The sequence below is a fragment of the Macrosteles quadrilineatus genome, unplaced genomic scaffold (assembly GCF_028750875.1).
Source record: "Macrosteles quadrilineatus isolate MER2022 unplaced genomic scaffold, UCM_ALF_1.0 Scaffold_1__1_contigs__length_201487025, whole genome shotgun sequence".
Lineage (NCBI taxonomy): Eukaryota > Metazoa > Arthropoda > Insecta > Hemiptera > Cicadellidae > Macrosteles > Macrosteles quadrilineatus.
The window spans coordinates 85900980-85927040 of NW_026542594.1; the positions used below are offsets into that span (position 1 = coordinate 85900980).

The 26061-nt window shown below is 37.5% G+C and overlaps 1 protein-coding gene across 1 annotated transcript in view; it reads right to left on the minus strand.

Moving 5' to 3' along the window:
• LOC128981875 (dipeptidyl peptidase 9) overlaps nucleotides 1-26061 on the minus strand; it is a 143750-nt gene that overhangs the window by 79881 nt on the left and 37808 nt on the right. The window contains exon 8 of the mRNA XM_054404873.1: nucleotides 304-475. Coding sequence (XP_054260848.1) covers nucleotides 304-475 — 172 coding nt within the window. The remainder of the gene's footprint in view (nucleotides 1-303; nucleotides 476-26061) is intronic.

Below are 26061 nucleotides of genomic sequence, written 5' to 3' on the forward strand. Positions count from 1 at the left end.
ATATTTTTACTCCATAACACCCCCATTCCCATAGTCCGATCATGCAGGTTTGCGAACTTGTTCAAATAAATGTAGGTTTACACGTTTATACAAAATTTAATCAAAATCATACCGTTTTTGCTCGAAGTATCATGCTACCAGACACATATATAAATATATTTTATATATATTAAATTATAGTACAGTAAACCTTCGAAAACACATCTAGCGGCTGAAACGTGTAATCTCCACCCATGATAATGCTATTCCAATTTTTTTTTTGTACCCCTTTGTAAAAAAGCATGAGTGGTGGTGACAACTTACGTTTATCCAGACATCTGTTGTCTGCACAGAGATGACTTGGGCAGGAGGACAGTTGGCACTGAGGTGGTTCTCTGTGTGGTACATGTTAGGTGGAGGCTCAACAAAGTTGTCCAAAGACAGCAACACCAGCTCCAGCCTCTGCTGCCGGCGATCCAGCAGTTGCACCCAGATACTACCAACATCATACATCATTTCATGTCATCTTTGGGTCTACATTTTTTTATATAGGCCCACAGGATTAGTACAAGTAATGGAATGCATAAGATAAAACAACTATATTCGTTTACTATTCCTTTCAATAGGCTCATGCAATGGATTTTAAAATCTTAATATTCAAGATAAGGTTTTGTACTTTTGTGGTTTTTAGTGAATTTCCCTATAGGGAAGTAGCTATTACCGTAGGTGGCACGGTAAGACCTGGGCCAGGGACCGATTTACTTTTTCATTTTGATGTCCCCAGAGACCAAAAACACGTTAAAATTGTTATATATATGTGTGTGTGTTCGTAAACGCGATAACTTGAGTAATTTTTGTCCGATTTTGATAAAATTTGGTTTAGAGGTTCAAGGCGGGTTAGATTTGAATGAGTTTGCAAACCAGCATGAACGGACAATGGGAACAGGGTTTTACATTTATGGGGTAAAAATTGGTTGTTCTCATTTTTGACCCTCAAAAAATAAAATTTCTCAATTTCTCTTTAAATGTTCTTAAAGAGGTTAAAAAACCAAAGAATTTAGTATATCAAAGTGTTTTTGTACGGTTATTGGTAAAAGAGAAAATTCATAAAATTGTAAATTTAAAACTCCCATGTTATTCTTATGGAGAATATTGTAAAATGTTGTACAGTAGACTCCCGATTATCCGAGGTAATTGGGACCAGGACCACCTCGGATACGGGAAAACTCGGATAGTACAGAGGCTATGTACGGTTATGGTAAAAATGACGTAAAACCCCGTGAAAGTTTACTAAACTGGTTTATTAGAAGAAATAACATATTTTAGACGAAATATAATGCCTGTAAGCAAGCAGGAACACATATTATTTCTTAAAAAAGTCTTTGATCGTCTTCTGAGCTAACCTCTTCCCTCGCTTCGATGATGCAATGTTGTGCCAACGCTGTAGAGTAAGAATGTCGTGTGGGGTACACTATTCTTGCTGCTCTATGAATCCAAGAGCAGTGTCGATCGCCTTCAGCCCTTCGGTGTATGATATTTTGGGAGTTATCTCGTCCAAATCGTCATCGTCTCCGTGGTCCTTATCACCGGTTACCATGTCAATTATTTCCATGTCGGTAATTAACATCTGATCATCTTGATTGCACCAATCGTGAATATCTTCCCTGTCGATTTGATTTTCAACGGGTAACTCATTGGCTATGGCTAGTTCAAATAGTTCACTCACGTTCTCGGGTTCTGGCGCTTTTTTTGGTGGTCCATCTATGCCAAATAAATTCTCCCATGACTTTTGAATGGTGGCAGTTTTAACCTCATCCCACGCTGAGGCTATCCAGTAGGACACATCTTTCCATTGTGACTTTTTTTAAGGCGTCCTTAACAGTCATTCCTTTGTCTAACTTTGTAATCAACATCTGGAGAAGCCTTCGCCGGTAGATCCTCTTCATCGCTTCTAGAACCCCTTGGTCTAGCGGTTGTATGAGCAAGGTAACATTAGGGAGTAGAAAGATTGCCCTAATATCACCACTGCACAGTTCTTGGGCATCAGGGTGAAATGGCACATTGTCCAATAGTAGAAGGGCTTTCCTGGAAAGCTTTTTTTTCAAAAATGCTCCAGTGACAGGCACAAATTTGTTAAAAAACCACTCACTAAATATTGGGTTGTCCATTCACGCACTCCTTTGGTTGCAATATTTTGTTGGCAGGCAGTCAACTTTTATATTTTTAAAAGCTCAACCAGAAAAAACAGTAAAATATCAAGACTGTAAAATGACAGGTGACTGTAAAATGTGAGGTTCATTCACTTTTTCATAATCGCTAGCTAGATTATGTCTTGGTTTTTTCACCTTTCCAATAAGCAGCGGTCTTAACTTCAATGAGCCAGAAGCAATAGCTGTAGCCAGTATCGTAACCCTCTCCTTGTTTTTTTTTTTTTTTTTTTTTATCCAGGAGCAGTCCTCTTAGATTTTGCTGCCAAGGTCTTTGAAGGCAGCATTCAAAAATTAAGGCCCGTTTCATCCGAATTAAAAATTTGATCTGAAGTATTCCTTCCTCCAACACAATTTCTTCAATTTTCTTTTGGAATTCTGCGATTTCAGATGTGTCTGCTGATAACTTCTCCCCACTAATGTTAAGCTGCCTAATTCATACCTCTTCTTCCATAGGTCCAGCCATCCTTCACTCGCCGTAAATGTTTCCTCTCTGTCTTTAAAGTTTTAATGGTATTCAATTGCCTTACCCTGTAGCATTGGCCCACTCACAGGACTGCCCATCTCTTGAAGGTGGGAAAACCACAAAAAAAGGGCCTCAGACGTCTTCTCATAGTTACGCTTCTTTAAAGTCTTTTGACTAGGAACACCACCTCCACTCACACTTTTGTAGGGGTGTGCGATGCATTGAAATTTCAATTTGATTCGATGCATCGAATCGTGATTTGATTCAGCATGCATCAAAATCCCGATGCATCGATTTGGCCTCGATGCATCGATTACGTCCCGATGCAACGATTACGTCCCGATGCAACGATTACGTCCCGATGCATATTTTAAACTAATTTAGGCCTCCAAAATGTGTTTTAGATAGGGATGTGTCGATTATCGATACCAACGATACTCGGACATTGCCGATACTAAGAATATCGGTGTCAAGAATCGATTGCCAAACGTCGATTTCGCCCGATTCCGCCGATACCGACACCCGACAGGGATGGATAGATATTTTATTTTATTTTAACATTTATTTATTTGATAGCTATTAGACTTGTAATCATGCTAACAACTTTAGAAGCCAACTTAGAACACTATTTAGTTCAAAACAGCTAAAGTGCTCTTGTTTAGCTTCAGCTGTTCTCTCTGCAGGCAGATGATATTGCACAACCCAATACAATCTACATTTCAAGATTTTAGACAGTCAGAATTCAGTCTCAGACAACCGGCGCACGAGTGTCCTGCCAACACGAAATTATACTAAAAAATGTTATAAAAAAAAAAAATCAAAAATGTATCAATAAGTCAGACCTTTAAATGTATCTATATATTAATATGCAAGCAGTTTTCTTTTCACAGTCATAACTCAATAACGGCTTGATGGATTTTAAAGTTTGAGGTGTCAAATTAAAGGTATTTTCACGTAGATGCGCAAATACGTCTCAGAATATTTAAAAAGGGCACCACTTAAGTACACTTAGGGGCTAAAGTTTGGAAGGCGGCCCTATCTGTTGACATTTGATCAAAATCATTTCCCTTTGTTTACAAATAACATATGGACGTAGTTTGAAATAGTTTTTAAGGTTAACCACAGACTGCAGGACTTAAAAATTCCAGAGCAAAGCTGGAATTTATAGTTTGTTTCAATCTTTTAACTAAGTCTGGTTCATAATGAAGAGTCACTAGACAACAAAGTGTTTAAGAATAAATATTTAATTCTTTTTGTCTATGGTTAAATAGATTTACCTTACATCGTATTTTACTGATTATCATGTAGTTACAGTTCGATGTGATGAAGTGAATGTTTAAAAGTGATTATTCACAGGGCAGTTATCCGTTACATTACCATATTATCATGAAATTTACAATGTGTATCAAAATGCCAATTCCTTTATAGTGTTTTATGTTGTTTGGTTAACTTTCTTATTTCATTTCAATTTAAAATCAAATGCCGCCAGTACGACGAAGAACTGTGAGTGGCTGGAGGGAACGCGAACATGACCGCTTGCATCGACCTCTCAATTGAACATTTGATGGGTACATAGTGGTAGTACCACCGTTGTGATAGTCCAATCTCGGACAAATGAACGTTAAATGTTTACATTGTAGTGGCTTACATATTTTTAAGCAAGAAAAGACTGGCCGAGACACTTAAGTTTGTACTCTTTGTTGCCATAAATGACAGGTTTGTTTACCTCATTTGTGCAATTCACCACAATAAACTTTGGGTTCTTATTGGAAACTCCCAATCTGAAAATAGGACTGTGAGACTTATATCCAGAAAGTATTTGGATAAAGTTCGTCAATTCAGTTCTGCCTTTACCATGGTCAGCTCCAAAGCTCATTAAGATGAGAAAGTTCCACAGGGGATCTACAATTTTAAGATCCGTGACACGTTTTACCACCGAGTGGGTCCTGTAATTCCTCAAGAAGGTGATGATCCTGAATACGCACAGATATTTAGGTAAGTACGACAATGTCACTAGAACCCAAAGGAGAACTAAGCACAATTAAAACAAAAAATGCAATGAAAAAATATGCGGGAAATAGGGTCACAATGCCAACCCATTTACAAATCTTTGAAGACTGTGGCAGACATTATGTAGGGACGAGAGCTCCGAGGAGTCAAGTGAGATTCTTATGTACATAATACGAGACAGAAGAAGTGTCTTCCCTCGCTACAATGGTGCTACCTGTGTAGATTTCGCAGCAATTTTTAAAGCTGAAAACAAAGCACCACCTGGCCAAATAAATCGTATATTTTTTTCCAATACTAATAATGTTAAATGTGGGAAAATAAAACTCTTCAGAACTTTCTACAACTTAGTTATATTTTACACTTTAAAAAAAACAGGACAACAAAACGAACCTTCTCTAAACATTAATTCAACTCAACACCCATTAGTCACCATGACAACCGAAATATCCAAAATCGTAAACATAAAGGACACTAGTCAGCTGATGCTAGTTCACAGCTACACGCCCCCGTGGTGTCAACACCACCACACGCCCTCGAGGTGCCAACACAACTTACACTTTCATTTTTACTTTCAACTACTTTTCGCACATCTGCTATGTGATGAGGCCTGCCATTTACTTCAACACTTCTGGGTGAAAACTGTCCAGTAACCACTCCTTCCTTCCATCTCGAAGTACAGGATGGGTTTGGCGGCTTGACATACACACGTTCACCTACTGTAAAATGTGACCCTTCATACACTTCACCTTTTACAGGTTCACCTTTACATCGCCATTGGTACAAAAAAATCTGGGAACTCGGCGATGAATCGCCACCTAATCCTTCCTTAGGTGTCAAATTGTACCAATAGACCATTTCTTGGATACTCCCTTTAGTTCTTGCGGCCATACGCTTGATTGTTCTGTGGTTTCGCTCAACTATCCCGTTTCCACTTGGCCGGTTGACACACCTAAACACAACTTTAATACCCCATTTATCACAGAGCTGAGTAATCTCTTCGCATCGAAATGTTGCACTATTGTCCATCAAAATCTCATGTGGTGGCCCTCGATCAGTAAACAATTCCAACAACACTTTAGAAATCTGATCTTTCGTCTCTTTTGGGATCCGGCGCCAAATGCAGAACCTACTTGGACCACAGTCCACAATGGTCATGAACTTGCTTTGACCATAGTGTGTTACGTCAATGGCAAGCCTATACCAATTGTTCTGGCAATCCAAATACCCAGGCTCCCATTTGATGCTGGATGGATCAATTGACAGACACTCTTTACAACTTTTCACAACTTCTTCAACAACTTTTGTGGTAAAGTTAATGTCTGGGTGACACCGTCTGGCGGTGAATAAAGTACGGTTAACACCAAAATGATGCAAGTCATGAACCTGTTTCACCAATGTCTTTTGGTCCACACTCTCATTCTCACACACAAGTGCAATGCTAGTCTCTTCGTTTCTTGCTAACCATTTTTTTGGCACTCTTGTAAGAAGATCTGCTTTGTTGAACTGTGACTTAATGAGTTCTATTTGTACATTGAGACCGCATTCCAAAATAATGTCTTTAAATAGGCTTAATCGTCTTCTAACCAAAACTTCACTTAACCCATGTGTTTTGATAGGACGGTCCCCCGTCAGTATAGATGACACCCAAGCATGAACTGTCGCTGAATCCGTGATTAATACGATCTTCTTTAACCCCCAACGCAGGGCCAAATTTACTCCTTTTAGGATAGCTTCCAATTCTGCTAAATTGATATGTGCTGAATCATGCTGCTTCCTCAGCCACGAAGCATCTTCGACTATCTCACCTTCAATTTCTAGACAAACTCTGATCGCTAGACTGCTTGCGTCACACCACACTTTTCCTTCTTCCCCAGGGGACACAGCCCATTTGCCAGTGGCTGGGTCTCTTTCATCGATTCGATCCATAATATTTGTTAACATAGTTTGCGCACGTTCACTGATCAAATCATCCCACTTCAGATCCGACATGTCTCTTAACGAAACTACATGCATCAAGCGTTTCTGCCGGCTTTGCTGTCAAACCATATGTTTCCAACAATCTAATCACAACATCACTACTGACGATTTCTTCATTAACGACGATGTCATCGACATATGAATCTGTGGCACTCCTAACTATCGGATCCATAGATAAAACCTTGTTAACAATACTGCTCATAATCTTTGGGGCAACGTTTAACCCAAACCCAAGTCGAGTTAAACAATAGTTTTCACCCTTAAATTTGACAACTTGAAATTTCCACAAATGTGGAGCAATATGAATTTGCAAGTACGCTTTACGAAGATCAACTGTACTCACATGTTCACCCAATCGTCTCCACAATCTTAACTTTTCACTACAAACCTCACTTCCAGCTGTATGGCTTGAAACGAATTGGTTAAGTTCTCTATAGTCCATTACAGGCCGCACTTTATCCTTATTTTGCTGTATGACAGCCATCAAAGGAATCACACCTTCAAACTCTCCATGATAGGGCTGCAGCCAACCACTTTTTATCCATTCTTCAACTTCAGTTTCAAAGGCTTCGGTAGCATTCTCAGGAATTCTGTACATTTTTACTTGATTTTCCAACATAGGCAGTCTGTTCACATCCTTCCAATTCCATTCCACTGTCCATTTTCCATCTAAAAATTCTGCCTTAAAATCACAGTCTTCAATAATGATTTTCTCTGCAGATTTCTTATCAATATTAATTTCTTGCTTGGATTCGATCTCCCTGATGATTTTCTGGTCACCGTCACCCTTTTGCTCAGATTCAGCCACTGCTCCAGTACACAAACCCTTTTTAAATTCTACGCCACCATCCCCCTGAATCGTAACTCCACCCATTGCAGAAATCGCATCCATTCCTAATAGCACCTGATAGTTTGGCAATAATCGAGCAACTAAACAGTTTAATGATAGATTAATCCCACTAACGGACACCTCTGTCTCACACATTAAGTTACAGTCTACTACGTCCCTGTTCATCATTACCACTCGTTGACTTGTGGGCCTTATTAGTTTCTTAGACCTGACAAGACTCGGTGAGATAATAGTTCTTGAACACCCCGTATCTAATAATGCACAACACCTAGTTCCAGCAACAGTTACCATCAACGTCGGCAGTTGTGGTTGCGCAGTCTAACAAGTATAGCCACCCGCGCAACAAAGGGTGGCCCCTTTTACTCGTTTTTTTGAGCCTGTGAACACTTAGGAGCATAATGTCCTGCTTCTCCACAGCGGAAACAAATTACATTCGAGGTGCTACTCGGCTTTCTTTGTGGGCATGATCTTGCTAGATGTCCTTCCGAGTTACAGATAAAACATTTTTTACTATACTGTCTTTTATTTACGGACACTTCCATCTGAGCGGCGGCTCCAACATTGGATTCACTTCCATTCACTAAACTTCTCGCCCTTTCTAACACTTTTGACAGCTCCATGTCTTGCAAACAACATGCCGCCTTTAACTGATTTTGAACTTCTCTGGGTAGTCCGTGAACAAAAGAACTCTTTATCCACTTGTCAGAAACTGAAGAATCTATTAATTTAGCCAACCTTTTCAAATCAGATGCGTAGACATCAACAGATTCTCCTGGAAGCAAACGTCTGGATATGAACTCCTCATACGCTTGGAAACAGTTAGCAGAGAAAGCCTGCTGCAAAGCTTGGGTCAGGGCGGAGTAATCACTCTTAACTGCGTCGGTAAGCCCATCGTAGACGGCAAATGCTCCTCCAGACAAAAACAAGGGAAGCACTGATTGTAGTTCTTTAACCTTCTGAAGTTTACATACAAGCTCTAACTTTTTCAGCCATTCCGAGAAGTCTCCTTCGCCATCATACAACTTTACCAAATCCGAAAATCTTGTACCGTTTCCAGACATGCCGAAATAGCTTGTGGGAAAATAAAACTCTTCAGAACTTTCTACAACTTAGTTATATTTTACACTTTAAAAAAAAACAGGACAACAAAACGAACCTTCTCTAAACATTAATTCAACTCAACACCCATTAGTCACCATGACAACCGAAATATCCAAAATCGTAAACATAAAGGACACTAGTCAGCTGATGCTAGTTCACAGCTACATTAAACACGTATCTATTATAGATCTGTTGTTAGATCCACTTGCTTACCCTCTTATGTTCCCAACCGGAGACTTGGGTTGGGGCCCCTAATTTAAATACGCCTAAAACATACCACATCAAAGAAATAATTTAACAATGCTAGAAGCGATGGTTGGCGTCAAGAGAGGAATTGAGCTACATTAGGTAAAAAGCTCACTTTACAGTGTGTGGTTGACATCTACGTGCTCATAGAGTGCACCCGCCTACTATACATAAGAGATAACCAAAGCAGTATGAGAGTGAATGTAAATTTAAATATTGTAGATTGCTTTTATATTTTTTTACATCATAATATTTTTTATATTTCTATAATCAGTCATATAAATTATTTTAGAGTGACTCTTTGATTAAAGTCTTGCTGTTTATGTTTTCTGTTTATTTTTTTTTTTTATACAAGTCTCAGTTTTGCTCGATTTCGAGCAACAGGTTATCTAGTTATTTTTATTTTTAGAACAAAATAAATAACTCAAACTCGTCGAAATGTTCAGTTTTATCCCTGCATTACGCATCATTAGAAAAATTAGATTCAATTATTACAACATCGTCGACAGTCAGAGTAGGCTTGCCTATTGCACCAAAAAGTAGATCCATATTATATCTGTACTATCTAGCTAGTTTAAGAGTTTAAGTGAAGTTTTAAGTGCTACTATAAAATAAGTATTGATTGAAAAACATCATACGAATAGTCCATGTCGATTTTGTAATATTATAATGAATGGTGAATGTTGACAATCTAAGATAAATCAAAGTATGTAACAAGAGTTCTCGTTGGTCGACAGGCGACGCTGCACTGTCATGTCAGCCAATCGACGTTCGTGTTTCAATGGAGCAAATGACGATTGCTTAGACGTTGTTTATTGTGAGTCTATTATTGTGGGAAGGGTTTAGATAAATTGATAAATAGGCCTATCGAGAACCGATATGTAGGACGTGTTTGTTTATAAGGAGTATAAAATTAGGTTACAAGTTTAAAACGGTGTGATTTTCTTTTGTCTCACAAAGACCTAGATTTGACGTTCAATTATGTCAGTTAACTAAATATTGACCTAAGGCTTTATATAATATTTTAATAAAACATCAATTTTTCCGATTATATCAATATGAATATTTTTGGGTCAAAACATCGATTGTTCCAATCGATCGTTGCCACCCCTTCACGCACGGAAGGAAGTTGAAGTTGTAGCATAGACTAACCAATACAAGGGATGTTTTATCTATGGTTGTAGTTACGTCGTACCCGGCTGGTTCACAGTGAATCCACTCTGCCCAGCCTTGCTCTTGGTATCACCGGGAACATAAACACTTTTGTTACTAATTAAAACTATGGAATGTTTGTTAAAAGCACCCAAAGAAACATATTTTGCTGCACAGTGCACACGATTCTTTTACACTGTAGGCTGTTATTTTTTTAAGAAATAATCGTCGCCTAGTTGCATATTAACTTATTGAAATTAATTGTATCAAATGTGCAGTCTTTTCTCTTTTTTAAGGAGATATCTTTATACATATAAAAGTAAAGAAATAAAAAAACGGACAAATGGCTGATAAATTTTGACAAGCCCATTTATAAATTAGAGTAAAGTTTATCAGATATCATGCTTTAGTTATTGAATTCAAACATTTATTTTTGAGCGAAGCTCTTTGAGATCGGACCTTATGCAAACTATGTAATCAATTAACTCAATAATGGTTGAACATATTGAATCCAAACTTACCAGGGGTATTTCGACAAATATTTTTGATGTTACTAAACAAACAAATTTCAATTTGATAATACCTGTACACTTTTAGACTGACATAAAATTTGCAATGTTTAACATGAGTCTTATGGGTTGCCATGATGGTTACGAGATAACAACGTAGATGTAAACAAAGAATCGTAGTGTAGGCGACTTGAAATTGTGTACCAACGGGCACCTCAGCTTGCACATGCGCATATGGCCTACAAAAGACAGTACAAAAGAAAATGACAGTCCGATGAATACTATTAAGAGTTGATTAATAATACATTGAATCGCATAATTACTGGCGGCCTTACTTAATTATTTCAAGCAGATTATTTCTTTTGATTGTTGTTATTGCTATTAGTTTTGTGGTAAATATTAGTTTATAAACAGTAAAAGAGAGTATTCATATTGAAAACTATAGAAACAGTATTTCTGAAGCTGGAAGCCTATCCTATATAAATAGGCTACAGTGATTTTCTAGGCCTGCACACTAAAGTCCAGTTGCGACTACAATAAATAAATACCACTCACGAAACCTCAGAAACCATAAGACCTAGGAACCTGAAACTTGGCAGGCATCTTCCTTTTGGGTAGTAGACGCTCACTAAAAAAGGATTTTACCCTCCGACCTCTGGGCTCCGCCCCAGTGGCTCTGGAGTTTCCCATGTTAACCTTATGAGAAATGGAATTAATGAATCTTAACAGCTGTTTCAATTAATAAACAAGTTGGTTCTGTTCTATGATGTTCAATAGCATTAAAGTTACAAGGATTACCAACAGGGTGCAGCACTATTATTTCTTTTACATTTATGACAACAGCTAATTTGCAACTATAAGGTGAGTGAGCGTAGCGAACGAACTTCAACCTGGAGGCGAGTTAGCGTAGCGAACGAGCTAACCTGAAGGCAAGTGAGCGTAGCGAACGAGCTAACCTGAAGGCAAGTGAGCGCAGCGAACGAGCTCCAACCTAAAGGTGAGTGAGCGTAGCGAACGAGCTCCAACCTAAAGGTGAGTGAGCGTAGCGAACGAACTTCAACCAAGACGTGATTGAGCCATGCGAACGAGATCATCTTGAAAATTAAGAAGTTAAACGGGGCAAAGCCCGCGGGATTATAAATAGTCAAAGGCAAGACAACGTCTGCCGGGTTCAGCTAGTATTATCAGTGTTGGGGAAGCTACTTTTAAAATGTTGCTAGCTACAACTACTGATACATTTCCAAAAAAGTAGCTTAGCTACAGCTACAGCTACAGTACCGAAAAAGTAGTTAGCTACAACTACAGCTACAATGAAATGTAGCTACAGCTACAATTTTAGCTACTTTTCCAAAGACGTTACTTTTTATTCCACGCACATTAGGTAAATGTAAAATTAATTGCAACCACATTTTCATTGAACAAACATTTAAACAAAAAATGTCAGTTTATTGTATCTAACATTACTTGGAAATCAAATTATTCATAGACTAGCAACAGTGCCCGTTGTGGTTAGATACAACGGTCTCTAGTAAAATAATGGTTATGAAATCCATACACCACTTTACTCACTAATATTAATGGTACAGTTTAAGCACATAACATTAGAATCACGCATTCAACATAGGGAATACACTTTAAACATAAATGCAAATTGTTGACAACAACATTTAATCAAAGAAAAATTAATTAGATAACAATATTACAATAAGCTGTTGAATTATTAACACATGTCTCGTATGATTAGATTATGCATACTGGTAAACCAATTATTGCCATCTATAAAAATAATTGGTTTTTCTTTTCCGAGTCAAATTAGCTCTTCTACCCGACCGATTTTCATAATTTTGGCCTTACACTAAAGGTATGGACGTACCGCAGATGCCAAAAAGCATTGGCATTCATTTTGACGTATATTTCGAGTTATGTACAAACTGCCTCCCTGTACATTACTTATGGGAGTTAAATTTGGTTTTCTTCGAGTTCAATGTTTCGCAGGCGGGCGATGGTTTACAGGAGGCTTCTACCTGCCCGATTTTCATAATTTTGGTCTTAAAATAAAGCTATGCAAGCACATATTTGTCATCAAGCATCATCATTAATTTATCTAATGTATTACTCGACGAAAGATTTTTTTTCTTTTCAATTAAAGATGTATTCCAGCAGTTCTAATTACATTATACGTTTTGGTCTAAAAACCTTAAGTGAAATACCAGCTTTCATTTGAACTATTGATTATTAAGATGGGACTACCTAAAACACACTGCTGAATCACGAATCAACAATAAATACAATCGTTTTAGTATACCTATCTGCAATCAATGATACATAAATCTATTTTTTATTTAAGTTATTTTATATGTCTTGGTCTTAAAATACTTCAAAGGCTTTCACTTGAGATATTGATAGTTTTAATCAGTTTAGTTCAAGATACTGTATCCCTCAATCAGAAAATATAAATTTGATTATATCTTGGATATGGAATTTAGTTTTAGATACATTTACTTAATTCTAATTACGTTATTCTATTTGTTTTGGCCTAAGAACCTTCATTGAAATACCAGATTCCATTTCATTAAAGCACGCAGCTAAATCACGATCAACACAAATTGTTCAAAACATTGAGTTATTTATCATCGGTTTGTAGCCAAACGATCTTGCTTGCAACCTCAACAGTACTTTCATAATTATTTGCAAATCTTCACAAATTAGGCTATCCAATGACCTATTAATTAATCAAATCGGTTCAGTAGAACTGTAGATTTAATTGTACAAAGTTTAACAGCAACATCTTTAATTCAGTATTTTCTCGCTACTATAAACCTGGAGGTTGTTTAACGTTTTTGCAAATAACTTTGAAACGGCGAGGAAATCGACCAAAGTGGAAGGTGATATTCTGAAATAGAATAAAATTTCCTACAAATTATTATTATAAATTTCTTGAATATACTCAATAAAGACAGCCTAAAGTTGGCTACAAATATAAAAATGAAAATATAAACCTGGAATAAAAGAAGTTTTAAATATATTTTTTTTTTTTACCTTAAATATCTAATAAAATCAAACTTTCATAACTATTTGCAAATCTACACGAATTGGGCTTTCCATCGACCCATTAAGTAACAAAATCGGTCTGGTAGAAGTCTAGATTTAGTTGTACAAAGTTTAACAAAAATATATCTAATTCAGTATTTTCTCACCACTATAAGTTTGGAGATCACTTAGATTATTGCCAATATCTTTTAAATGGAGGGGAAACCGACCAAAGTGAATGTGATATTCTGAAAGAGAATAAAATTTACTACAAATAACTACTATGCAATTCTAGAAAATACTTAACAAAAGCAGCCAAAAGCTGGATACAATTAGAATCTTGAAAACAGAAACTTGAAAAACCCAGTTTTTAATGTATTTTTGTTATTTTTAATTTTTAACCACAAATATTTAATAAAATTACAATTTTATAATTATTTGCAAATTTACATGGGTTAGGCTTTCTAATGACCCATTAATTAACAAAATCGGTCCAGTAGAAGTCTAGATTTAGTTGTACAAAGTTTAAAAAAAATATCCCAAACTCAATATTTTTTCATTACAATAAATTCGGAGGTTGCTTAGCTTTTTTGCAGATAACTTTTAAATGGTGAGGAAATCGTCCAAAGTGGAAGATGATATTCTGAAAGAAAATAAAATTTCCTACAAATTGATACCATGCACTTCTTGGAAATATTAAAAAATGGCAGCTAAAAGTCGCGCCCAAATAAAAAGTGTGAAAAACACCGTTTTCAATGTATTTCTTATGGAAAACACATTTTCTTTAATTTATCACCATAAATCATAACAAAAACAAACTTGCATAATTATTTGCAAATCTACACGACTTAAGCTTTCCAACGACCCATTAATTAATAAAATCGGTCCAGTAGAACTCTAGATTTAGTTGTACAAAGATTTTTAAAACTGAATTATATATAGAATAGATTGTATTTAATTTGTTGGCATTATAAACCTAACATTACAACAACAGAACCAAATAGTTAAGTGTCCCATCATATTTAATACTTATTTTTAAATATTGCTTTATTTTAAAGCACCTTATTAAGTTCAAAGGACATACAACCAAACTATATTTTAAAAGCTCATTTTATTTTTTTAATAAAGATTCATTTATAGATGTCTTATATCAACAATTAAGACCAATAAAACTGTAAAACGAGTATTTAAAAATACTTTTTATGTTACAGAGCCTAGCCTACTGAAATTGGAGTTTATTGCTTTTCTTTACTTTTAATGTTAAAAACGACATTGCTATAACTTTTAACCACAGTGATAAGTTGTTCTATGAATAACACTTTTCAATGTCATGAAATCGTCCTTTATTGTCATTATGCATAGGGCAAATTGTGCTTCAACCTAGTTGGTACAGAAAACAGTATCAGCAACTTATCCTGAAATCGGTTTTTAATTTAAACATTTTGAAATTTGTAAAGTAAAAATAACATGTAGGCCAAGTTGGCTATAGTAGGCTTGTTCTTGCAAGGACTAAACATATATATTCCTAATAATTGAACTTGGAACTTGGTATTCGTCTTAAACCATAGCATAGCCTAGGAATAGTCCTATTTAAGAGCTGTTAGCAGGAGCAAACTATGCTATTTTTTCAATGTAAGTTTCATGTTATATGGAGAGTTTTTCGTTACCTACAATTTATCATGTAGTCTAGGCATATCTTAAATCTCATCAGGTAATTTCCTCTTTGTTAATTTAGTAAACCTTTGAAAAATCTTAGTCCTAATCTAGCCAAGGAAGGGCTTGTGATGATAAACCACAATCAACAGCTGAAGCAAAGGTTGAAAGACCAGCTTTCTCATTATTTAAAGGTTTAGTGTTGGTTTCCATTAAAACCCAAGTTGAAACACTATCGATATAATAAAGAAACTAAATTGATTACTAATTTTCCTGTCAATCACTTGCAAGCATTCAATAGCTTCTCTTGTCACCGGTAACGTTTAAACGTCGTCTGCATCTAGCGATTTTATTTTATCTGACAGTGATCATAGAGTAGTAAATTAAGGAAATGAGAGCCAAAAATGTGGATAACACTCATTTAAGGGCCTCCATGTCCACACAACGTTGTTATAGGGAATGAAACGGCTGCAACCAGCTGTATGAAGCCAAGAAAGTAGGCAAATTTTTTTTTTTTAATCTCAGTTTGAAAGAGGTTGTTTCACGTAAGGTTGAGGTTATGATAAAAATCACTACCTATCTCAAACAATGTTAATGTAGTGAGAAAAGTAGCTAAAATTCCGCTACAACTACTTTAAAAATGTAGCTAGCTACAGCTAAAGCTACAAAATCTTAAAAGTAGCGTAGCTACAGCTGACGCTACAAAAAAGTAGCGCGCTACTGTAGCGTCGCTACTTGTAGCGCGCTACTTCCCAACACTGAGTATTATATAAAAGGCAAAGCCCTCACTGACTGACTGACTCACTCACTCACTCACCACTAATTCTCTTACTTCCCATGTACCTAGGAGGCTGAAATTTGGTACACTGATTCTTTAGGCATTAAATAGGAAAACTAAGCTGTTTTTATTCTGATCGGACTCTCGGGCTCCGCCCCAGTGGCTCTGGAGTTTCCCATGTTAACCTTATGAGTACTCATATTTAAATGGAATTAATGAATCTTAACAGCTGTTTCAATTAAACAAGTTGGTTCTGTTCTATGATGTTCAATAGCATTAAAGTTACAAGGATTACCAACAGGGTGCAGCACTATTATTTCTTTTACATTTATGACAACAGCTAATTTGCAACCTGAAGGCAAGTGAGCGCAGCGAACGGGCTCTAACCTAAAAGTGAGTGAGCGTAGCGAACGAACTTCAACCAAGACGTCAGGACGTGATTGAGCCATGCGAACGAGATCATCTTGAAAATTAAGAAGTTAAACGGGGCAAAGCCCGCGGGTTACAGCTAGTGGCTTATAATAAGAAGCTCAGAAGCCTCAATTTACCTGTTGCGTGTATCACTATGCTATGAACAGCAACATGACCAAGGCCTTAACAAACACCTCTTTATTTCAAAAGGTTGTCGTGTGATACTTCGAAATAATATATGGACTTCTGCAGGCCTATGTAATGGTAGCATTGGTACTGTAGCAGACATTATATACAAATTTACCGACACAGAAAATTATCTAGAAGATTTCCCTATTTGCGTTTTGGTACAGTTTGAAAATTACATTGGACCTACATTGTACAACGGGTTGTTGCCTATCCTCCCACAGTAACTGTTTCCTTTAAACTGAATGGTGTCCAATGTTCTCGAAGGCAATTTCCACTAAATCTTGCCTATACTATTTCCATTCATCGCAGCCAATGATGTACTGTAGATCAGGCTGTGGTTGACCTAGGCAAGACAGAATTTTCCCTCTGTTTGACTTATGTAGCTTTCTCGCTTTGTCAAGGGTCTTCCCTCTATGGTTCTTACCATCGAGGGCTTGCTGATAGAGCCATTTCCCATAGCGGGATCAAAAACATAAAGAAGAATATCAAATGGCAAGCAAAGCAAATAGAGATAGAAAGACTCAAGAAAATTGCTAATAACAATGGGCTCGAATCATGATGTATGTATTGATCAATAAAATTTACTTTTTTTTTAGGTTATAATTGTTAATTCAAGTATTTTTATTATTTTTAACAACAAATTGTATTTGTAAAGAAGGTTATTTGTTTATATCAATGCTTGCTTACTCCGCTCAATTGGCGGACCTGAGGCCGCGTGCCTAGTAAAATTAACACTCAGAAACTTTTGTTTAATAGAATTATGCAAGCAACTGAGGTTGAGGGAGGGCATGTGAACCAGACTTTACAAGGGTAAGTCTGCCATTCTGACAAACTTTCTCTTTTCCTACCCCTTGTCCTAATAGACAGGGGAGGGGGTGCTTCACTTCACACAAAACACTCGCAGTTCGCAGTAGAGTTGAGTTGTTGTGGTAGTGACGTCAATCTGTTGTCTGCTCTTCACAGCTCACTCATCAGCGGCTTTCGTGAAATTATAATTGATAATTTTTGTTGATAATCAGTAAAAAAATGTTGGCCTCCTCACCCTGTTCAAGGGAAAAAGTTAAGAATTAAAGTTTTTAAAATGTGGTTTGTTTTATTATTCTGTACCTATTTAAAAGATATTGTAATTTATTAATGTGTTTTCAGCTAGACTTAGTGACTTATTTTCATAGTTTAACAAATGTTTAAGATATAACTAGTGAGAAAATGACATTATATATGATTTAAGTTCTAATTAATAACACTATTATCTTTTTGGTAGACCTACTCACTGATCTCTTTGAACTTTTTAGTTTACACACACTTTTATTAATTTCAATCTTTATTTTTAATTTCACATCTATTTATTCATAGCATGCAATAATGTATCAAATAGACAGTAAACTTCTAACAATTTGTTCAAATAAAATTAATTTTCAATTTTCAATAGGAACATTATGTTTTAGTCTACCTCAGGAAACCATTAGTTAGTGCCAACAAAATTTGAAGTTTTCATTTTGAAGGCATGCTGACTAAATAATGTATTTTCTTTGAATAATTACTGAGCAAGACGTTTTTCATTTTGTAAACAATTTTAGAAGCTAGGCCTCCATATGGCTTTCCACAATATTAATAGAATTGTTTTATCACATCAACATTCAGACTGGAGTCGGAGACTATGATGCTTTTATTGTTAGATCGTGTAGTACATATTTTTTACTAGTAGGCCTACTTAACAGAAACACCGGTTTATTTCTTCGAAGTGCTAGTTATTTAAGTTATTTTAATCACTTAACAACAGCTTTTATCAATAAGAAAAATAATTAAGGAAATAGTACGGCATTCTCGTGCCTAAAACTCCCTTTTCGCATCTATATTTAGACAAACCATTGTCTTATTCTTACATTTTTTTACAGATCTAAGTTCATATTCGTGAAAATGTTTCACACAAAAACGAGAATTGTTTTAAGATGTCTAATTTGACCGAAGAATGGCAGGAAGCCATTGTTGCTTACGCGGCGGATCACTTAGAATCTTAGAACACTAAAGGTATTATTCATTTTTAATTGAGCTTTTGTAATTATTTTTGCATCCAGGCACATCACATCTATCTGGCATGCTGTAGTAACAAGTTCAATGTCATTACTAATGATTAAGGGTAGTAGAAACGCGATTATGTACATCGGTACGCGACTCCTCCATTCACTGTAATGGTAAGACGACCGCGCACCAAGACACGGATGCGACGTTGCCACTTTTCGCTCGCCGCGGCCTTGTATTAGAGGTGGCTGTGGTTTAATACAATGTAAGCCTACAAAAACTATAATTTATGTAGGCCTAATCAAAAATAAAAAGTTATATGATTGTGTTTACTTATTTATATCACCGTTTCCTTTTCCCCCTTCCATTAATAATGTATCATTTATGACCCAGGACTTGGTATAGTAAGATTTTTAGTTGGTAGTTTTTTTTAATTTTCTGTTAAAATTCTGCATTCTGAAAAATTAATAATTAAATTAAACAATGACCTGTCATTTACTGTATAACAGATTCCCTGCCGTAAATAAAGAAATCCCAACCTCCATAGCCTAAAATGAAAATAATGTTTTTGTCTATTTAAACCAATTAAACTTCCTCAACCATAACATCATTTTATGTTAGGTAATGGGCACCTCATCAGATGACGTCCCTAACTGGGACGAAATATTAAGTTTTTCTGAGTTGTGTCATGTGTTTTATGTGTAATCAAGGCTAATCAGGACCAGGGTGTCTACTACTTTCTGGATAAAAAATTCATGGACGATTCCCGTACATTTAAGGACACTTTGTCGTAACCTTTGTCGGTGTGATTACAGAATAATTTTCCTGATATGGCAAACTTTATTAATCTTGTTCTTCACTGTAGTTGTACCAGAGAGAAAAGTAAATATAAATAGACAAGAGTTAAATTTCAAAATAGAAATTTATTGAAAGTAAACAGACGTATACTTTAGGTACAGCTTTTATAGTGTAAAAGAGAAACGCAATCATTGTCTCCTGTGATAGCGACAAAATCCTGAATATCTCCATCGGTCACGGAAACATCATAAAATAGCTTATCGGATCCAGGCGGATTAAATTGACAAGATTCACCCTGGCACAACATTAGATTCTCAACTACTTTTGAAAAAAAAAATCTTTAATGCATAATGCATATACTGCAACTCGGTTCTAGGTACAAAATCGGTATGGTAAGCGGCTACCAGTAAGCACAGAGTAAGATAATTGTCTTTTCATCTGCAAAGTTAATATCGACACATAGCAATCATTAGTTTATCTTAGGCTCAATTACATTTTCTTGGTATATTTTACAGCTCTTCCAAAGAATCAAAATACCCAGGCCTAGACCTTTTAGGAGGGCCAATTTAGGAATTTAGGAATTTAGGAGGGCCTATATAAACTGAGTAACAAACAATGAGGTTATAATATAAACAAAGTCACTATCATCATTCTAGTTCACAAAGATTTGGATTGCTTAAAGCATATGTAGCGTCAGCTGATGACATTGTCATAGCAACGCATTAAGTTAGTCTGGTTTTTGTTTTCTACAGGAATGTACACAAAATTTAACTCTCTAATTAAACTACTTTTCTTTTACTTATTTGGTCGTATTTCATTTGATATACACAAACATCCACGACCAAAATGGTGACCCCGACTACAACCGTTATCTAAAGACTTATTTTCTTTGAAGAGTTTAAATCTTTTGTGTTTCCTCCAACGAACGATGTCTTTAGAAGACCTGCAGACTCAACTCGCCGAACTTAGAACTGCGAATGAAGAACTGCGTCATCGGATTGGACAACCCAGCACTACTCAAAACATGTCGGTCAACAGAGTAGCCGTCAAACTTCCGCCCTTTTGGCCTGAAAGACCAAGTCTGTGGTTCTGTCAAAATGACTCGCAATTTCTTATTTCTGGAATTACCAACGACGACACCAAGTTTCACTACGTGGTCTCGCAATTGGACACAGGAATTGCTGCTGAAGTCGAAGACATCATAACAAATCCTCCTCAAGGCGACAAATACGGACATCTAAAAAAGAAACTGATTGAACGCCTCTCTGCATCCGAAGAGCAACGTGTGCGGCGGCTGCTGAGTGAAGAGGACCTTGGAGACCGCAAGCCTTCCCAGTTTTTGAGGCATCTTAGGTCTCTTGCGGGCTCGACACCCCTTCAAGACAACATGCTTCGTCAACTGTGGCTCAGACGACTCCCTCCTCATTCACAAGCCATATTGACTACGCAACTTGAGCTCTCCTTGGACAAACTGGCAGAACTGGCTGATAAGATCATGGAGGTGACTGACATTCCTTCAACACCTGGTATTTGTGAAGTCTCTTCAGGTAACGCTTCTTTATTTAATGCAATAGAATCCCTCTCTAAAGAAGTTCAAGCATTATCAGAAACCAGAGTACGAGATACACAGGTGAGACCTAGGGGTCGTTCCCAGTCTCGTGGTAGATCAGGAAACGACCCTAATCCCTCTAAGAACTGGTGCTGGTACCATAGAAAATTCAAAAACAATGCTACCAAATGTCTTTCTCCATGCTCTTTTCCTCTTTTGTTTTTTTGGTTCAGGGAAACCTCAGCAACAATCCGTAGAGGCCGCAACGGATTGTTCAAATGCTGGCGGCCGTCTCTTTGTGATGGACAGAAATTCACGAACTAGGTTCCTTATTGACACCGGGTCTGATGTGTCGTGTTATCCTAAACGCCTTATCAAATATAAACGTTTTCCTACTAGCTATTCACTAAGTGCTGCCAATAACAGTGAAATAAAGACTTATGGTACCATGCCTCTCACCCTTAATTTAGGCCTTAGACGTAATTTCCCTTGGAGTCTAGTGGTAGCGGATGTTTCAATACCTATATTAGGTTCAGACTTCCTTTCACACTATCACTTATTACCCGATTGCAAGATGAAATGTTTGGTTGACAAGAAAACGGGATTGAATGCCGAGGGAATAGTTTCTAACAACTGTAATGGGTCAAAATTATAGAGGGGTTGAGTTTTATATTTACTATTTAATTATCAGTAGGCCTATTCCTTACCTGGTTGGTGATAGTGGTAAACCTATCATGGTAAGGTAAATAGGCTATTTTAGGCCTATCCTAGGGTTGAAGTAGGGATAACCTCACTTTTGGCAAAATCACTAAAGACACTATTTTTTAGATTCACAAGTCACAGTATAGCATCGTTGTGTACAAAACGAGTGATAAACCGTTTCCGTGTAACCCCCATACCTAATATACACCTTTGGGAAGTACGGTCAAAGTTGTTGTTTAGGCTAGGGTGGTGAACCGCGATCACAAATACAATGTCGCGTACATAACATGCATACACTTTGTCGCACACTAAGCTACACGTCACGGGTGGAAATTATACTTTTTGTTTAAACCAGCAACGATATTAAAGTTCTGCCGTATAATTTCACAGTCGGCGTAGGTAAATAACAACATAACCTGTACTACTAGTCGGCTGTCTTGGCGTTGTGTTGTGACAGCGCCAAGTTTGAACTCGTGACGTCACCGATCAGCTGGTAATTGAATCAGCTGATTCCCCATCCCTAGAGGATTAGGGAGGGGGAAGTAGTGGAGATCCCTTGTGGGCTAGGGATGCGACGACATTCTAATTCTGCGATTTACAGCGTTAGGACGTGTCTTGCTTTGAAATGAAGAGTGATTTGGCTAAACGTGTGCTTAGTGTGTTTTAGTGAAGGTCCCTGGAGTATACAGGTAATTCACCGATTTTCTTAGTAGTGTTTATTATTAGTCAAGGCATTTATTCTGCAATTAACCCTCATTTTATTCTTTTAGACATAGAACACACGGTAGGGTCTTTGATGGGTGTTCGAACCTGTATAAGTCCGCTTTAGCGTATGCTAGGGCTCCCGTGGGTGGCAATAAAGAGTTTTAGGGATAAAAAAATTTTGTTTAATATTGTGTTTACAATATCTATTGAGGGTGACGGGGTTTTAACGAATATTTTGCCGAGATATTCAGTTGGAGTTGAACTGCTGCGACAAAGCGGGCAAAGTTGAACCCGTCTCTGCAGGTCGTGCAACCACGAGGTCGGGTGGAGCACGCTAAGTATTCAGAAGTTATATTCTAAGTGTTGAGGTTGACGAAACTGCAACCTCAATTTATTTCAAAATTTCGTTGAATGGTTTTTCATTATTTTTAAATTTAATTTAATTAGCTGTTCCCAGGTGTGAACGATGATGATGGTACAGTAGCGTTGTTGGTTACCGGTACTGAGTTCACACCTGATTCACACTACATTTTTGCGTAAATACAAATCTGTACCTGTGCTAGGTTGTTGAGTTAATTAAATAAATTATTTTTATCTGAACCCTGGAAACTTCCCAGCACGCCGATTTGAGCGATCCGCTGGCGAGAGTTGGTGACGTCTTTCCCGCTTTAACTACGGAATAGCGCATATATTCCGAGCGGGAAAAACGGCATGTTACACAACAATCAAACTAGTATTAAAGTTATATCTTTCTCCTCACCATTGGCAGAAGTTTTTTCTGAATTCCCTGATATTATTCGTCCTCCAGGCTTACCTCGTGCTGTGAAACATAAAACAGTTCATCATATAAATGTTACACCTGGTCCTCCTGTTCACTGTCGACCACGTCGCTTACATCCTCAAAAACTGAAAGCTGCCTGGAAAGAATTTGAGGAGATGGTTAAGCTTGGTATTGCCCCTGGTCCTCTCCTTTGCACATGGTGCCTAAAGGGGAAAATGGATGGCGTCCTTGCGGTGATTACCGCGCTTTAAATGCTCGTACTGTTCCTGACAGATACCCTGTACCACATATTCAGGATTTCTCGTTCAATTTAGCAGGCTGTACACATTTCTCTGCCATTGATTTGACCAAGGCTTACCACCAAATTCCCGTCCACGAAGATGACATCCAAAAAACAGCAATCACCACTCCATTTGGGTTGTTTGAATTTCCATACATGACTTTTGGCTTGCGCAACGTGGGTCATACATTTCAAAGATTCATAGATGAAGTTATTCACGGCCTTGACTTTTGTTATGCATATATTGACGACATTTTAGTATTTTCCCAGTCTGAAGAAATACATAAAGAACACCTAAGAATGTTGTTTGAACGACTTTCTGACTATGGAGTAGTTGTAAATCCATCTAAATGTGTAATTGGTGTACCAGAAGTTAAATTTCTAGGTTATCTAGTCTCATCTGCTGGGACACGTTCACCTCAGGAGAGAGTCACTACTCTACAAGACTACCAGTTACCTCAGACAATGCGTGGTCTTCGCAGATTCTTGGGAATTATGAACTTTTATCGTAGGTTCCTGCCTAAGGCCGCTGAATTTCAAGCACCTCTGCACTCCCTACTTAGTAACGCTGATTCAAAAGGTTCCCTCCCTGTGCCCTGGACTCCAGAGACAGAAGAAGCTTTCCAAGCATGCAAGGCTAGCTCATCATCAGCAACACTATTGTTTCATCCTAAACCTGATGCTCCTCTTGGTCTCTTTACAGACGCCTCTGGAGTAAGTGTAGGTGCTTGCCTCCAACAGTTTGTCGATGACTCTTGGCAACCTCTAGGTTTTTTCTCCAAGAAACTATCATCCAAACAGTGCAAATGGCCTGCATACTACAGAGAACTCCTCGCTATTTATGAAGCTGTGCAGCATTTCCGTCATCTCTTGGAAACAACTTCTTTCACTATATTCACAGATCATAAACCACTTATTTATGCCTTTCAACAGCGCCGTGACAAGTTGCCTCCAGCTCAGTTACGCCAACTTTCATTTATCTCTGAGTTTTCGACAGACATAAAGCACATCAGTGGCTCACAAAATATAGTTGCTGATGCTTTGTCACGTGTTGAAGCCATTTCAACTGTTTTAGATCATGAATCCTTAGCCAAGTCGCAAGAGTCGGACGAAGAACTTCAAAATTTCATTTCAGAAAGTACTACATCTCTTAGATTGGAGAAAGTTCCAATTCCTGGAACCCAATTGAGCCTTATCTGTGACACCTCAACAGGAACTCCTAGACCCTTTGTGCCATCAGGACTGCGACATAGAGTTTTCGACCAGTTCCACAAGCTGAGTCATCCTGGAATACGTGCCACAACAAAACTTATCTGCGATCGTTTTGTCTGGCCTTCCATTCGTAAGGATTGCCACAAATGGACTCAATCTTGCCTCTCATGCCAAAGATCTAAGATAACTAGGCATGTTTCTACCCCTCTTGGTGATTTTCATACACCTACAGAACGTTTTTCTCATGTCCACATTGACCTAATTGGCCCACTTCCCTTGTCAAAATCTTCTAGGTACTGTCTAACTATCATAGATAGATTTACTCGTTGGCCTGAAATTTGTCCTATTGATCAAATAACTGCAGAATCTGTTACTCGAGCGTTTGTCTCTACTTGGATAGCTCGATTTGGATGCCCAGAAAAGTTTACATGTGATCGTGGATCCCAGTTCACATCGACTTTGTTTAAAGAACTAGCGCGACAGTTGAGCATAAAGCTCCAGTGCACTACCAGCTGGCATCCACAAGTCAATGGTATGATTGAAAGACTCTACCGCCAGTTGAAAGCTGCAATAATGGCTCACAGCAAATCAGACTGGACCGAAGTACTGCCCTTTGTCCTTCTCGGAATAAGATCTGCTTTCAAGGAGGACATCACTGCTTCATCGGCTGAACTGGTGTACGGAGAACCACTGCGTCTTCCGGGAGAGTTTTTCGTAGTACCTTCCCACGAGAGCAACGAGCCACAAGGATTGGTATCAGGGCTGCGTAAGCATATGAATCGACTAAGACCTACACCCGCATCACGCCACATTAAACCAGGGTCGTTTGTGTTCAAGAACCTCAGTACTTGTGACTTTGTATTTCTTCGACAGGACTGTTATAAGGAAATCTTTACAGGCCCCATATTCTGGTCCTTACAAGGTCATATGCCGTGACGAAAAGACAATTACCATCATTGTAAGAGGCCAAGAAACTAAGGTATCTTTGGACAGGGTCAAGCCAGCCTATATTATTGCAGATGAAAATCCTATTCCTGAGCCCACGAAACGTTTGGTGCCGACTGGACAAACAGAGGAAACCTCAAAACTACCACCATCTTGTCAAACTCCATCTACGAAGTCTTATACAACTCGTTCTGGAAGACAAATCCGACCACGGGTTACTTTTCAAAATGATGTATAGATTCCTTTTCTCCGTGGGGGGCTGGTGTAGCGTCAGCTGATGACATTGTCATAGCAACTAGCAACGCATTAAGTTAGTCTGGTTTTTGTTTTCTACAGGAATGTACACAAAATTTAACTCTCTTATTAAACTACTTTTCTTTTACTTATTTGGTCGTATTTCATTTGATATACACAAACATCCACGACCAAACATACAACACAATAAATAAATATGGGGAGTAAAAAAAATTAAAACATGAACGCCAACAATATAAGACAAAGATACAGAAAAT